Source organism: Dermochelys coriacea, chromosome 8, assembly GCF_009764565.3.
Source record: "Dermochelys coriacea isolate rDerCor1 chromosome 8, rDerCor1.pri.v4, whole genome shotgun sequence".
Lineage (NCBI taxonomy): Eukaryota > Metazoa > Chordata > Testudines > Dermochelyidae > Dermochelys > Dermochelys coriacea.
Genome location: NC_050075.1, coordinates 45159060 through 45173464, shown reverse-complemented (window position 1 = coordinate 45173464; position 14405 = coordinate 45159060). Strand labels below are relative to the sequence as shown.

The 14405-nt window shown below is 45.6% G+C and overlaps 2 protein-coding genes across 2 annotated transcripts in view; one reads left to right on the top strand and one right to left on the bottom strand.

Moving 5' to 3' along the window:
* The window catches only part of TADA1 (transcriptional adaptor 1), a 33399-nt gene extending 32524 nt beyond the window's left edge, over nt 1-875 (bottom strand). Inside the window, exon 1 of the mRNA XM_038413476.2 lies at nt 727-875. Coding sequence (XP_038269404.1) covers nt 727-872 — 146 coding nt within the window. The 5' untranslated portion in view covers nt 873-875. The remainder of the gene's footprint in view (nt 1-726) is intronic.
* A 153-nt stretch (nt 876-1028) lies between these two features.
* Nucleotides 1029-14405, top strand: part of PRDX6 (peroxiredoxin 6) — a 28011-nt gene continuing 14634 nt past the window's right edge. Inside the window, exons 1-2 of the mRNA XM_038412420.2 lie at nt 1029-3947; nt 10230-10386. Of these exons, the coding sequence (XP_038268348.1) occupies nt 3856-3947; nt 10230-10386 (249 nt within the window). The 5' untranslated portion in view covers nt 1029-3855. The remainder of the gene's footprint in view (nt 3948-10229; nt 10387-14405) is intronic.

The window sequence follows — 14405 nt, the reverse complement described above, 5'->3', positions numbered from 1 at the left end:
AGAATTAAACCGGATAAGCTGGTGGGAGAAGAGACTGAGGCTGCTACTTCACCACTTCCCCTGATCTCTTACCGCCTTCATAGGCCCGAGCACGGGGTGAAACGGACCCGCTATGAAGCTGGGCCTGCAAAGCTCAAGCTTCCTGTCGAGGACTGAAAAGATGCCGCTTAGGTGAATGAAGTCATAGACCGCGAGGCAGCGCTGTGATCACGCAGCCCGAGCCCCCGCCGAGCGCAGGCCGCAGAGCTGCCCCACGCCAGCGCCTAGGCCGATCTGACAGACCGAGCGGCCGGTGGGGATTTCAAAACGGCCGGGGACGGAGACGCCACCAGGCCCCGCGACGCCGGTTCCCGGGGTTAGTTCCCCTGGCAGACACCGCTCCCCTTCCAGCGCCGGCCCAGGCCCATGACCTCACCAGGCTCCCCCCCCCCCCCGCGCGGCCTAAAGCGCGAGGCCGGGGTCCGCCGCCCCGCCGGGTCCCCACCAGCCCCGGGCTTCAGCCCCTGCAGGCCGGGCGCTGCCTGTTATGCCAGGGAAAGTCGAGGCCGCGGGGCGACCAGCGACTGGGACACGCTCCAGGCGGAGCCCCCTCGGCCCAGGAGCGGCCTCCACCGGCCGGCAGGCCCCGCTACCCCGGGACCGGGCAGAAACCCAGGCCAGGGCTCGGCGGGCCTAGCCGGGCTGCGCGTGCGGGGCGCAGGGTTGCGGGGAGCGGGCCCCACTCACTGCTTCACGTTCTCGCCTAGCGCCTCGCTCAGGTTCTTCTTGGCCACCTCCAGCTCGCTCGCGTACGTCGCCATGGCTCCCTCCCGGCACCTGGCCGCCCTTCCGCGCCGCTCTACGGGCCCAGCCGCACGCGGCAACCACAGCATCAACTACCTCGTGCACTGCGCCTGTGGCTCTTCTCCCCCACCCGCGCTGCTTGTTTGTTTCACAGCTCTCTGCCGTACCGCTTCTTCTAGAGGAGGCCGGGGCCGGTCACATGACGTCCGTCTCCAGTGGTGGTCGAGTGGGCGGAGTAGTGTGTCGCTGTCAGATGCTTCAAAAAGAAAAGGGGGACTTGTGGCACCTTAGAGACTAACCCATTTATTTGAGCATAAGCTTTCGTGAGCTACAGCTCACTTCATCGGATGCATTCCTTGAAGTGAGCTGTAGCTCACGAAAGCTTATGCTCAAATAAATGGGTTAGTCTCTAAGGTGCCACAAGACCTCCTTTTCTTTTTGCAAATACAGACTAACACGGCTGCTACTCTGAAACCTGTCAGATGCTTCAGTTCCCCAGGTGCCAAGAGGGAGAGGTGGGGGCACGCTAGCAGTCAGCACTGTGGGGTGGGCCCCGGGGGGTGGGTCAGTATCATGCAGGGCTTGTGGGGCCCTGGCAGGGCAAGATAGAGGTGGTCAGGTGGGATCAGTTTTGTATGAGTCAAGAAGCAGCAACCTGAGGGTGGGAGAGTTTGAGGAGTCATGGTTACCCCCCCGTCCCCCAGTGCTTGGGGAGACAGGGGCCATGTGCACTGCGTGTGGAGAGAGAAGGTTGAGGGCGTCTCTCACGGCACAGTCTCATGGGCACAGAAGGTGCACTGCACTGCATGGGTGCCCTGAGTAGGCTCATGGATTCACTGTGCGTGAAATCATCTCTCCCAGAAACCTTCATTGTAGGTCTGAGTAAATCATCCACCACACAGGATTGATTTAGCCCACATGAGGTATTTATTTGAATCCCAGTGCAAATTCAGAAGCTGCAGAATGCAAGCTATGGTTTTAAAGAAAATTGTCTAACGCCTCATATCATTGTTCACAAATTGTTACAATGATCTAGTGTATACTTAAACAGCCTTGGGCCCAAATCCTGATTTCAGTGCTCAGCAGCTGGCTAGATTTAGCCCTTTGTCGTTTTACATAAATGCTCTTCAGTCTAAAGTCTGCATTTTTCTAATTTTGGCCCCAGTCCTGCAAATAATCCTCACTATTCAAATAATAGGGTGAGGTCTAAATTAGCTATAACACTCAAGAAAAAGATCTTGGGAGTAATTGTGGATAGTTCTCTGCAAACATCTGCTCAATGTTCTGCAGCAGCTAAAAAAAGTTAACAGAGTATTAAGAACTATTCGGAAAGGGATAGCTAATAAAACAGAAAATATCATTATGCCACTATATAAATGCATGGTATGGCCATATGTTGAATATTGCATGCAGTTCTGGTCGCCCCAGCTGAAAAAAGATATATTGGAATTGGAAAAGGTTCAGAAAAGGGCAACAAAAATATTAGGGGTATGAAACGGCTGCCATATGAGGAGAGATTAAAAAGACCAGACTGTTCAGTTTACAAAAGAGACCTAAGAGGGGATATGAGAGAAATCTATAAAATCATGAATGGTGTGGAGAAAGTGAATAAGGAAGTGTTATTTACATTCTACATAACACAAGAACTAGGAATCACTCAATGAAATTAGTAGGCAGGAGGTTTGAAACAAAAGGAAATAGTTCACACAATGCACAGTCAACCTGTGGAACTTATTGCCATGGGATATTGTCAAGGCCAACAGTATAACTGGATTAAAAAAAAAGAATTAGATAAGTTCCTGGAGGATAGGTACATCAATGGCTATTATCCAGGATTGTCAGGGACACAACCCTATAGTCTGGGTGTCCCTAAACTTCCAGCTACCAGAAACTGGGACTGAATGACGGGGGATATATCACTTGAAATTGCCCTGTTCTTTTCATTCCCTCTGAAGCATCTGGCACTGGCCACTATCAGAGACTGGATACTGGGCTATTCACTGGTTTGATCCACTCCTGTGGCTATTCTTATGTTCTAAAGCCAAACATGTATAACTTTACACACATTTCTGCAATGGGCCTGCTCATATGAGTAAAATTACACACATGCTTGGGCTCTGATCCTGCAAATACTTTTCTAGCCACCAGTACGTTATAAGTTTAAGGGGCAACTTTTTTCCTTGTGCAGACAACTACACCTCTGGCCAATAATACTATCCTAAGAGCTTTTCTCAGAGAAGCTGATATAAAAAGTTGTATTAACAGTATGTTTTTATAAAATGCTGCTTTTTTATTATTCTTTTTCATGTTGCTTGCTTCTTACTATCTTAATAAAGGTTAGTTGCTATTTAAAGTTAATTGTTCTGTCTTTAAAATAGTGTTAAACTATTTCCTTAATGTGTGAGAACTGGGTTATGGAAGTGATGTTTGCATGTTATTTGTGTGATTCCTATTTGGGTATTTTGGGTAGTGGCCCAGAAGCCCTAACCAAGGGCTAGATCAGTTGTTCCCAAACTGGGGGGTATGGAGGAACATCGGGGGAGGGGGGAGGCACACCAGGATCTGGACAGGCCGACATGGAGGGCAGGAGGGAGTGCCACCCAGAACTCTGGGTTCCACTCCGCCCCCCAGCCCTGACCCAGCCACAGCTTGGGATCCAGCCCCCCAGCTCCCTGCCTCAGCTCCAGGCTTCCAATCATGGGGGGGGGGGGGGCGCACAGGTTCCATTACAATAAGGGGGGGGCATGATGGAAAATGTTGGGGACCACTAGGCTAGATGCTACCCCAACACATGACAAGAGACAGCCCCTGTTTCGAGGGCTTGCACTCTAAACACACAGTGATGTGACTTGCCAGGGGCCGAGCCAGGATTGGAACCCAGGCGTCCTGGGCCCCAGGCCGCTGCTCTAGCCACTAGCTGTGCACTTTGCAAGGCGCTGTCCGTTCCTTTCGCCCCGCCCCCGGCCGCCGGGCCCCGCCCCCGCCCGCCGGGCCCCGCCCCCTGCGGAGGCTGCATTGGTCGCGGTCGCCGCCGTTCCGTCACGTCGCCCGCGGGGAGTCAGGCCGACAGCCATGCCGGGACTGCTGCTGGGGGACGAGGCCCCCAACTTCGAGGCGGACACCACGTACGGCCGCATCCGCTTCCACGACTTCCTGGGAGACTCGTGAGTAGCGCCGGCCGTGGGGGTTCCGGGGTTGGGGACAGAGACCCCCACCGCCCCGGCTTGGGGGGCGGGTTTCGGGGTCTGCGGGGGCGGGCTGGCTTCTCTTCCTTCTCTCTCTAGGCGGAGCTATGGGGTTAAGAGGCGTGGGGGGGGGGTCCTCTTTCCTTCTCTCTGGGGGGTTATAGGGCTAGGAGGTGAGGGGGGGAAGAAGTGGCTGGGCTCTTTTCCTCTCTAGCTGACTGTTTGTTTCTGCAAAATTTCTTACAAATCCTAAATGTTGGCACTAAGCTGTCTGGCAATCCCTTGAAATTTGAAAGAGGTATGTCCATAGTAAGACTAGTGTAGGCCAGTATTTTCACAATCGACAGCTCCATGCATAATGTACCTTCCTGGTGAACTCTGCATAGGATCTCTAGACTGTCTGTTGCTCACCAATGGAACACAGCAAGTACAGTAGTTAAAAGGGCACTGAGGATTTAGGTCACCAGAGTTACTGTTCAGTCTAAAGAGCATGTGTCTTCCATAACACTAATAGGGAGCATGCTGTAGTGTGAAATACAAAGTGCTGTGCCCACATTGCCAGAACACATGTTATCAGGCCAGTCGCCTCAGTATCCGAGGATAACACTTACTGGTATGAACCCAGTGTGGGATTTTGGAAAGAACAGGATCCCATGTAGGCTTTGAAACAGCTGAGTCATTTCTGACCTTGTGTAAACAAGCTGTAATATTTCATGTCAGATTACTCGTATTAAATAACAAACTTGGAAGCAAATCTGCATCTTTATACCCCAAGGGGGAAGTATAAAAGACTATTAACTTCCATGTATAGAACAACCTCAGCCCCCGAAGCAATGTGACTGAAATAAAAAGACGCTGTGATGCCAGTTTGTTCAATATCCATTGTGATAGACTGTCACTGGACTGCTGTTGGGCCCTTAGTGGAGTTTGATGGCAGCACAAACCCCAGCCCCGCAGAAGGGGATGGTCTTGAAATGGTCTGTGTTCATGTATTCCATGAGGAAACAGTCTGTCGCCATAGTGCCCAAAGCTTGCCACCTGAGGGCCAAATATATTATTTCCAAAGGGCAGCAGACAGCCAAGGGGAGGGACAGGACTGTGGGAATGCTCCTGGCTCTGCTCCTGGGGCTATAGTAGACGCTGTGGGAGGCCATGCACCACATTTCCCTCAGGTAGCAGCAGGACTGATGCAGAGGCTCAGGGCACAGCTTAGGGTATTTGCTTTCCATTCATAATCAAACAAATGTTCTGCTTCTCACAGTTACCCTCCAGGGTCAAAGACTAGGCACCACTGCTCTAGCACTCATTGCAGGATACTGGGAATCAAACTGGGTTCTCTTTGTTCTATCACACCCTTCCTGTGACTTGACTTCCCAGAGCCTCAGTTTCCTTATCTGTGACATGGGTGCTACCTCTTAGGGGTATGATCTCAGTTCATTATTGTATTTGCAGTACTTTGGCCTGGTCTACACTAGAATATTAGGTTGGTTTAACTACATCCGTCAATGGTGTGAGAAATCTACACCCCTGAGCAGTGGTGTTATGCCGACCTAAATCCCCAGGTAGACCGTGCTAGGTCATTTAAAAAATTCTTGCGTTGACCTAGCTTCTGCCTCTTGGGGAGGTGGATTACCTACATCTACAGAGGTAGTGTCTACACTGAAGTGCTACAGCAGCGCAGCTGTATTGCTGTAGCATTTTAAGTGTAGATAAGCCCTTTGAGATCCTTGCATGGACGGCATCGTTGAGGTGCAAAGTTTTCTGTAAACTTGGATTGTAGTTTTTTATCCCAAGATTAGCAATGGTGGAGTGAATTGATTCCATTCCAAATCCAATCTATAAACAATACTTAACTTAGCAATGCTTAGTATATTTCAAAGCACTTTACAAGGGAGGGATAAGACCATTATCCTATGTTATAGATAGGCAGTGCTGGTGGAAATGAAGCGCACAGAGTTTAAGTAGTGGGAGAAGTAAATTTTAAAAAATCCAGATCCCTCTGGGACTAGGGTTCACATTTACATATCAGAATAATTTACCTGGCCTCTGTCAGATACAAATGGGTGTCCTCTCAGCTGACTGAGCTTGGGGATGGAACAGACTGAAGTTTGCTGTGGCAGCAGAAGCAGTATACTGGCCTCATTTGGACGTGTAGGATGGTGGCTTTTGGATGCAGTCAGATCTAAAAATCCCTCTATTTAAAAAAAAAAAAAAAAAAAAAAAAAGTTATTGAGGGTCAAGACGCTGGCCAGGAGCTCCAGCTAGTCTGTCTGTATGTGTGTGCGCGCCAAAGAAGGGAATGTCCATAAAATCAGATTCCTATAAATGCAGCATTCTTCAAAATCCATTGCTAGTTTCTAGGCACAGTCATGGGTTTTCATAATCCTCAGCCTGTTACCCTCTGTACACCCAGTTCAGCATATGACCTTTGGAGGTATTCCTACTGGACTACAAACTATTTGAGCATAGTTCATTCTGCACCACTCAGTCAGCTAAATAAGCAAAGAAAGTAGAGCTGTCAATTAATTGCAGTTAACTCATGCAATTAACTCCAAAAAAATTAATTTGGATGTTTTTCTACATTTTCATATCTACACCTCTATCCTGATATAACGCGGTCCTCGGGAGCCAAAAAAATCTTACCATCTTATAGGTGAGACCGCGTTATATCGGGGTAGGGAGAGGAACCACTCCCCGCCCCAGCTCACCTCTGCTCTGCCTCCGCCTCCTTCCCTGAGCGTGCCGCCGCTGCTTCACTTCTCCCTCCCTTCCAGGCTTGCTGCGCCAATCAGCTGTTTGGCACGGGAAGTCTGGAAGGGACGGGGGAGAAGCAGAGCGGCGGTGGCGCACTCAGGAAAGGAGGCGGAGGCGAGCTGGGGCAGGGAGTGGTTCCTCTGCACCCCCCTTTTACTTGCTGCGGCCCTCTCCCCCGCCCCAGCTCACCTCCACTCCACCTCTTCTCACAAGCACGTCGCAGCTCCACTTCTCCCCCCTCCCAGGCTGATTGGCACGGCAAGCCTGGGAGGGGGCAGAAGCGGAGCTGCAGCACGCTCAGGGGAGGAGGCGGAGCAGAGGTGAGCTGGGACGGGGGGGCCACAGCAAGTAAGGAGGGGGTGCAGAGGAACTGCTTGCGGTAACACGAATTTAGATATAACAAGGTAAAGCAGCCCCGCTCCCCGGAGCGCTGCTTTACCACGTTCTATCCAAATTCACCTTGTATCAGAGCGCATTATATCAGAGTAGAGGTGTATTGTATTCTGTGTTGTAATTGAAATCAAAGTGTATATTTGATTATAAATATTTGCACTGTAAAATGATAAACAAGAAATTAGTATTTTTTCAGTTCACCTCATACAGGTACTGTAGTGCAATCTCTTTGTCATGAAAGTGTAATTTTAGAGCCTACAAGTCCACTCAGTCCTCCTACTTGTTCAGCCAATTGCTAAGATAAAAAAGTTTATTTACATTTACAGGAGATAATGCTGCCCCTCTACTCACTGTCTGGTGATACTGTAAATAAGAACAGATTTTTGCATGGCACTTTTGTAGTCGGCATTACAAGATATTTATGTGCCAGATGCGCTAAAGATTCATGTGCCCTTTCATGCTTCAGCCACCATTCCAGAGGACATGCTTTCATGCTGATGATACTCATAAAAAAAATGCATTAATTAAATTTGTGACGCAGTTCTCCCCCAAGGAGTTTAATGCCCTCTGCTCTGTTTTTTACCTGCATTCTGCCATATATTTCATGTTCTAACAGTCTCGGATGATGACCCAGCACGTGTTCTTCATTTTAAGAATACTTTCACTGCAGATTTGACAAAACGCAAAGAAGGTACCAATGTGAGATTTCTAAAGATAGCTATAGCACTTGACCTAAGATTTAAGAATCTGAGAGGGATGACATGTGGAGCATGCTTTCAGAAATCTTAAAAGAGCAACACTCTGATGCAGAAACTACAGAACCTGAACCACCAAAAAAGAAAATCAACCTTCTGCTTCTGGCATCTGACTCGGATGATGAAAATGAACGTGCATCAATCTGCACTGCTTTGGATTGTTATCAAGCAGAACCCATCATCAGCATGGAGGCACGTCCTCTGGAATGGTGGTTGAAGCATGAAGGGGCATACAAATGTTTAGCATATGGGTACATAAATGCTTTGCAATGCCAGCTACAACAGTGCCATTCAAACACCCATTCTCACTTTCAGGTGATATTGTAAAGAAGAAGCAGGCAGCATTCTGTCCTGCAAATTGTAACCAACCTTGTTTGTCTGAGTGATTGGCTGAACAAGAAGTAGGACTGAGTGGACTTGTAGGCTCTAAAATTTTACATTGTTTTGTTTGAGTGCACTTTTTTGTACATAATTCTACATTTGTAAGTTGTACTTTCATGATAAAGTTATTGCACTACAGTATTAGGTGAATTGAAAAATACTATTTTTTCTTTACAGTGCAAATACTTTTAATCAAAAATAAATATAAAGTGAGCACTGTACACTTTGCATTGTGTTGTAACTGAAATAAATATATTTGAAAATGTAGAAAACATCCAAAAATAGTTAAATAGATGGTATTCTATGATAGTTTAACAGTGTGATTAATCATGAGACAGCCCTAAAAGGAAGTGCAATTGGGAGTTACTTTCAATTTTATGTTGCTCCCCATGGCATATTTTGAAAATTGACAAGTCTATAGTAGCCAAACTTGGCAGATTTTCTGCCTTATCTCTACAACAGTTTGAGGTTTTTATATTTCAGTGGTGTTACAAGTTAGCAGGGTAGTTTTCACCAGATAATATAGAGTAATAAAAAGGTGCCTACCCATAAACTCTCCTAACAACCGTACTTATCACACAGTAATTCAGATCTATGAACTGTAACTTGTTTTGTCCCTGGGTAAACACTGCTGGTGCAGATCAAATAAGGTGGAGGCTGCAATGGCTAGTGTGGACTAATGTGTTTCATGTCTACTGTGGGTCAAGTAAAAAAAAATGCAGTGTGGCTAGTACTGTGTGTAATTTGGGATCAGGATTTTTCTTAGAGAAACTTTATGTTGGGATTACTAATGAGCTCACAGCATGAGCTTCTGTCACTTTTAGCCATTATGGAGATCCCACTTACCTAGCTAAAAGTGTTCTAAGAAATGCTTACTTCTTCCTTTTTAAGTATTGAGTCATACTTACAGAAAGTTCTTCATCTCTGAAGACTCTTTGTAATAGTGCTTATGTGGGCTGTTTCCCCATTTTTATTTTATTTATTTTTTTATTTTTTTAAATGGTCCTTCCCCAGTTTGTCAATGGGGAGGTGATGTGGCCTGGTGGATAGAACACTGGACTGGGATGCAGGAGACCCCCTCGCCCCACCCCACTGGCCTGATAGGTGAGCATGGGCAAGTCATGTCCCCTCTGCATGCCTCAGTTTGCCCATCTGTAAAAGAGGTTCAGGAATACTGACCACCTTTATAAAGCACTTTAATATCTACTGATAAAAAGCATTAGGTAAGAACTAGGTATTATTTATCACACCAGAACCTAGAGCTATCACGGCACATCAGCTGCTAACTACTACTATTCTGAGGTACAGTATAACAAACCAGGCTAAGACAAGACCCATCCCCTTATTTTGAAGGAGTATCACCATCTAGAGGTGACTGACCAGATGAAAACTGCATAGAAGGTAATAATTGAGGTTGTAAAATATCAGTGATCCTTTCAGGATGTTAATTCAGGTGACTTAGTAGCAGAGTCTTGTTCCAGTGGCACTAAAAGGGTCTAATATGTACCGTATACATCGGCATTAACTTTATGGTGATTCTACTCGACAAAGAAACGCAACGTTTGTCCTGGATGATGAGAGCGGAAGTGGCAGCCACTGGAGACAAATCACTTTAAAGTTTTTTAGTTACTGTATTATCTTTTGATATGGTGACATGTGAACTGTGGGCATCATTAAGCTAAAATGGAGAGGCAAAACAGGGAGCTGAGAATGAAGAGTGAGGATTGGGGAGAAGAGTTCTAAAAGCCTGAAGGGTCATTCTGCAAGATTTGCTTCACCTCAGCCTCTTACAATGATGGAAACACAAGGAGGATCTCTTAAAGGAATTCCTTGCTCACTTGATGAGGAGATGAACAGTGCACTTAATTCCTGAGGCCAGCAAGCTTAAATGAGCTGGGTATTTCTCTTTGTGTCTAACAGATTCCTAATCAGAATCTGGGCTCATTCTGTTGCTGTCTTCCATTCTGTTCCCTTTCAGATGGGGCATCCTCTTCTCTCATCCCCGTGACTTCACTCCAGTCTGCACCACTGAGCTGGGTCGAGCAGCAAAGCTGGCCCCTGAGTTCAGAAAGCGCAACGTTAAAATGATAGCCCTCTCTATTGATGATGTCAAAGACCATCTCGCCTGGAGTAAGGTATGCTAGGGGTGAAGAGTTGGCAGCAGGGAACTCTGTGTGAGGGAGCCCTGAATAACTGCCTATATTATTACTAGCATGCAGAAGGGTTGGTCTTGCTTTGTAACATAAGCACACTAATGAAATAAAGCCATTGACTGACTGACAGACATACACTCATTGCCAATACATATGGTGGGTGTAGTATATACCACATTAATGGGTATGTATATGGTATTAAAATATAAATAGATGTGTATTGGAAAGTTACGTTAACTGAAAGTACTCTGCTCTCCCTTCGGTTCTGTTCACCCATGCCAAGTATCCCTCAACACCACAAAGCTGAAGGCAATTTTGGCGTTAGAAAACAGGAAGCCTATCAAAGCCACAATACACGAATGGCATATGCTAGCGCAGGTTAGGTTGTATTTCTACGCCCAACTAGTTTGGGATGTAGTATTTAAAACAGCTAAGAAAGGAACAGAACAACAAGTTAAGGAACTGGTGAGTTGGATTTTTAATTAAGTTTAAAGAGTTTTGAAACTTGTAATAATCACACTATAAATACTACCAGCTGACATTCATGACTTTGAAGCACACCTTTTGTATAAGATGAACATGCTGCGAGAATTTGCTTCCCAGAAAGAAGGTACTTGTGACCCCCTTTTCATATTGTGCTGCTTTGTATTTAGACAATAAATGTGGCTAAATTCAGTCTCTAGAACATTTTTAAGAACAAACTGTCAGTGTAGTTAAACAATTGGCCAGGCTATCTACACCTTTCGTAACTACTCTACCTCCACCCCAGGTTCTGGGTCTCAGAAATCTTTGCTGCTTGTAGGGTTTTTTTTGTTGTTGTTGTTTTGACTCTCTTCCATGCCTGATCAGTGGGCTCAGTACTTTGATCAGAGTGCAGATATTTATAATTTTATTAGAGGATATGACTCAGCTGGCTCAGCTCTGCCCTGTCTATTCCTCATCTTTTCTTTTCGTTCTTCAAGTGGTTGATTGTCAAGCTTCGAAGCTAAGGCTCTGTCTCCACCATATGGAAATGAGTATGGCTTTATATTAGTCACTGCCTTAATGCTGCCTTAATCGCTCTTGGCATAGTCCAATGTTCATGGCATCCTAATAATCATTCTTGCAGCACAATTTTTACTTCAAATTAGGAGTTAGACAGAAGGGAGTTTCCTAATGTGTATGGAAACCAAATGATGCCCTCAGAGAAAAGTCAGCAATTGCTGAGACCTGCAGGATAGACTGAGAAAAGGGTTGTGATTGATAACCACCTGAACGTGCACTCCCAATGTGGTGCCTGGTCAAGAGAGCTGTCATTATCCTTAGCTGTGTAAGTTGGAAAATGAGTACGAGCAGGAGTCTGGTGTCACTTCTGTATAGGACTATAGTGAGACCATTACTGGAATATCGTGCACAGTGCTAGTATCAATACTTCAAAAAAGATGTGGAAATATTGGACAGGGTTTAGAAAAGAGCCATGAGTGATTTCAGGTCTGGAAAATGTGCTTTTTAATGAGCTTTGATGTTCAATCTACATATCTTATCAAAGAGAAGACTAAAGGTGCTTTGATCATCTTCTGGAAGTCCCTATAGGAAGGTTTATATAAGAGAGGACTCTAATCCACGAGACAAAAGGCAGAACAAGATTCTGTATCTGGACATGGGAAGCTAGAGAAGTTCAGACTAGAAATGCAGTGCAAATGTTTGAGTGAGGCTAATGAACTATTGGAACAACTTACCAAGGGATGTGGTAGCTTCTGTATCACTTGAAGTCTTAAATAAAGATTGGATGTTTCCTTTTTGAAAGATCTGTTCTAGTTCAATCAGAAGTTGCATGCTTGAGGCAGGAATTACTATGTGAAAGTCTATGGCCTGTTATGCAGGAGGTCAGACTAAGATCACAATCCTTGCTTTAAAAATCTCCTCTCAGCTCTTGTGAACACATTTCAATCCTGACTTGCAGTAACCCCAGCTCTTCCAGTCCTCTGTCCCCACAGAGTTCTACCAATACAACTGAATATTGGTCTCCAGCAATTACTGCTGTTCTGTTCATGGGTGGCTCTAGCAAACATTGCCAATTCTCATGAACTGGGAGATTGTCTCACAGTTGAAGCAGCCTATACATGTACAGCATTATAGAAAACTGAAATGTTTGTTTAATGTGCACAAGTTTCAACTGGAAACTAGAGATAGGCTCAATATGGTTCCTAAAAGGAAAATGAACTAGGATTTGAATCAGACTGCTCAGTCTCAGCATCCTGGTAGGGATGGTGTGAATCATAAACAGCAGCTGACTCTAAGACAATGGCTTGACACCTTCACCAGTTGGTTAATGCAAGTTTGAGAGCAGAGGGTCACACTGGGACTATGAGCTTTTGAAGTAAGTTGAAAAGAGCCCTGCTGCATCAGAGATAGGATTAGAGAGGGAGAGATGATAAAACACCACTGGGATGCTCCCGTGGGTTACAGCTCTTTCTTATCAGCATCTAACTTACAAAGTATGGAAGGCTGTTCTTAACAGAAGCAAAGACAACTGATTGATTGATTTTTGGAATCATCTTTGTACATTTGATACTGGAGACAATCCACATGTCTATGTTCCTCTAGTCATTAAACTGTTGAAATGCCAGGATAGATCCCAGGAGAACTAGAGAAGCAATTAGGGTGATGCTGGAGATCCAAAGCACTGAACTGGGATGATCACAATTAAACTCTTCTGTAAGCAACAGGCCAGGAACAAAGCCCCAAGAGACCCCTGCTCAGTTGTTGAACACAGCAGAGAACTTTAATGGCAAGAGATAGCAAACAGGTTTGCAGATGCAAGCTGGTCGTCGTCAGTCTAGACAAAGGCAGACTACATGAAATCCTAGACTGAGGCCTATGAAGTAAGGATTGCCCTTTAAATTGCAGCTTCTTTCATAACTGGATCTAATAAAAAGGGGATTAGAGAAGGAGCATAACTTAGCTAAAGAGTCAGTTTTTTCAATTTGTGTTGCTATTATCCAGCAAATTTCTCTTTGGATTAACCATAGAAGTGTCGGGCTGGAAGGAACCTCAAGAAATTATTTATTCCAGCCCCCCTGCACTGAGGCAGGACCAGGTAAACCTAGACCCTCTGACAAGTGTTTGTCCAAACTGTTCTTAAAAACCTCCAACGATGGGGATTCCACAACCTCCCTTGGTAACCTGTTCCAATACTGAGTCCTCCTTAGAGTTAGGAGGTGTTTCCTGATATCTGATCGAAATCTCCCTTGTTGCAGATTAAGTCCATGACTGCTTGTCCTACCTTTAGTGGATTTGGACAACAATCGACCACCATCCTATTTACAACAGCCCTTAAATTAAGCTCTGAAATAGGCTTCCCAGGGAGGCAGTGGAATCCCCATCATTGGAGGCTTTTAAGAACTGGTTGGACAAACCCCTGTCAGGGACGGTCTAGGTTTACTTGGTCTTGATGACTTTTCAACGTCCTGTCCAGCCCCATGTTAATTCATTAATGCTTATGAAGAGCTTTGTGATAACTGGAGAAGAGGCGCTGAACGTATACAAATTATGGTTCAACTTGCTATACAGTAAGTGTCCCATTTTATATATGCAGAAGTGACGTTTCCCTCTTGTACCAACGGAGCTTGTTCTCTAGTGTTCTAATGTCAGTGGCATCAGTCAGGTTATAACTTGCCTGCCCACTCACTAGCTGTAGTAGTCTTTATATGCAGTCAGTGAAAAAATATTTTTATCTTTCAATTAAGTGATCGGAAGGAAAATTTCAGTATTTGATGTTCTGCTGATATAAGCAAGTGACAAATAGCTTTCAGAAAGTGAGATCTTCATTTCTCTTCCCTCTCCCCCAACCCCCCATTCCCCAAGCTAAATGATCACTACAGTGGTCATCAACATCTGATGCTACTATTATCTTAGCAGGCATCGATGGTCCTGTTTTTCATTGCTGTCTCAGCCCAACTATCCTCAGCATCTTCAGGTGAGACAAGCCTACTGCCATTTGCTTCACTGACACCTGCTTA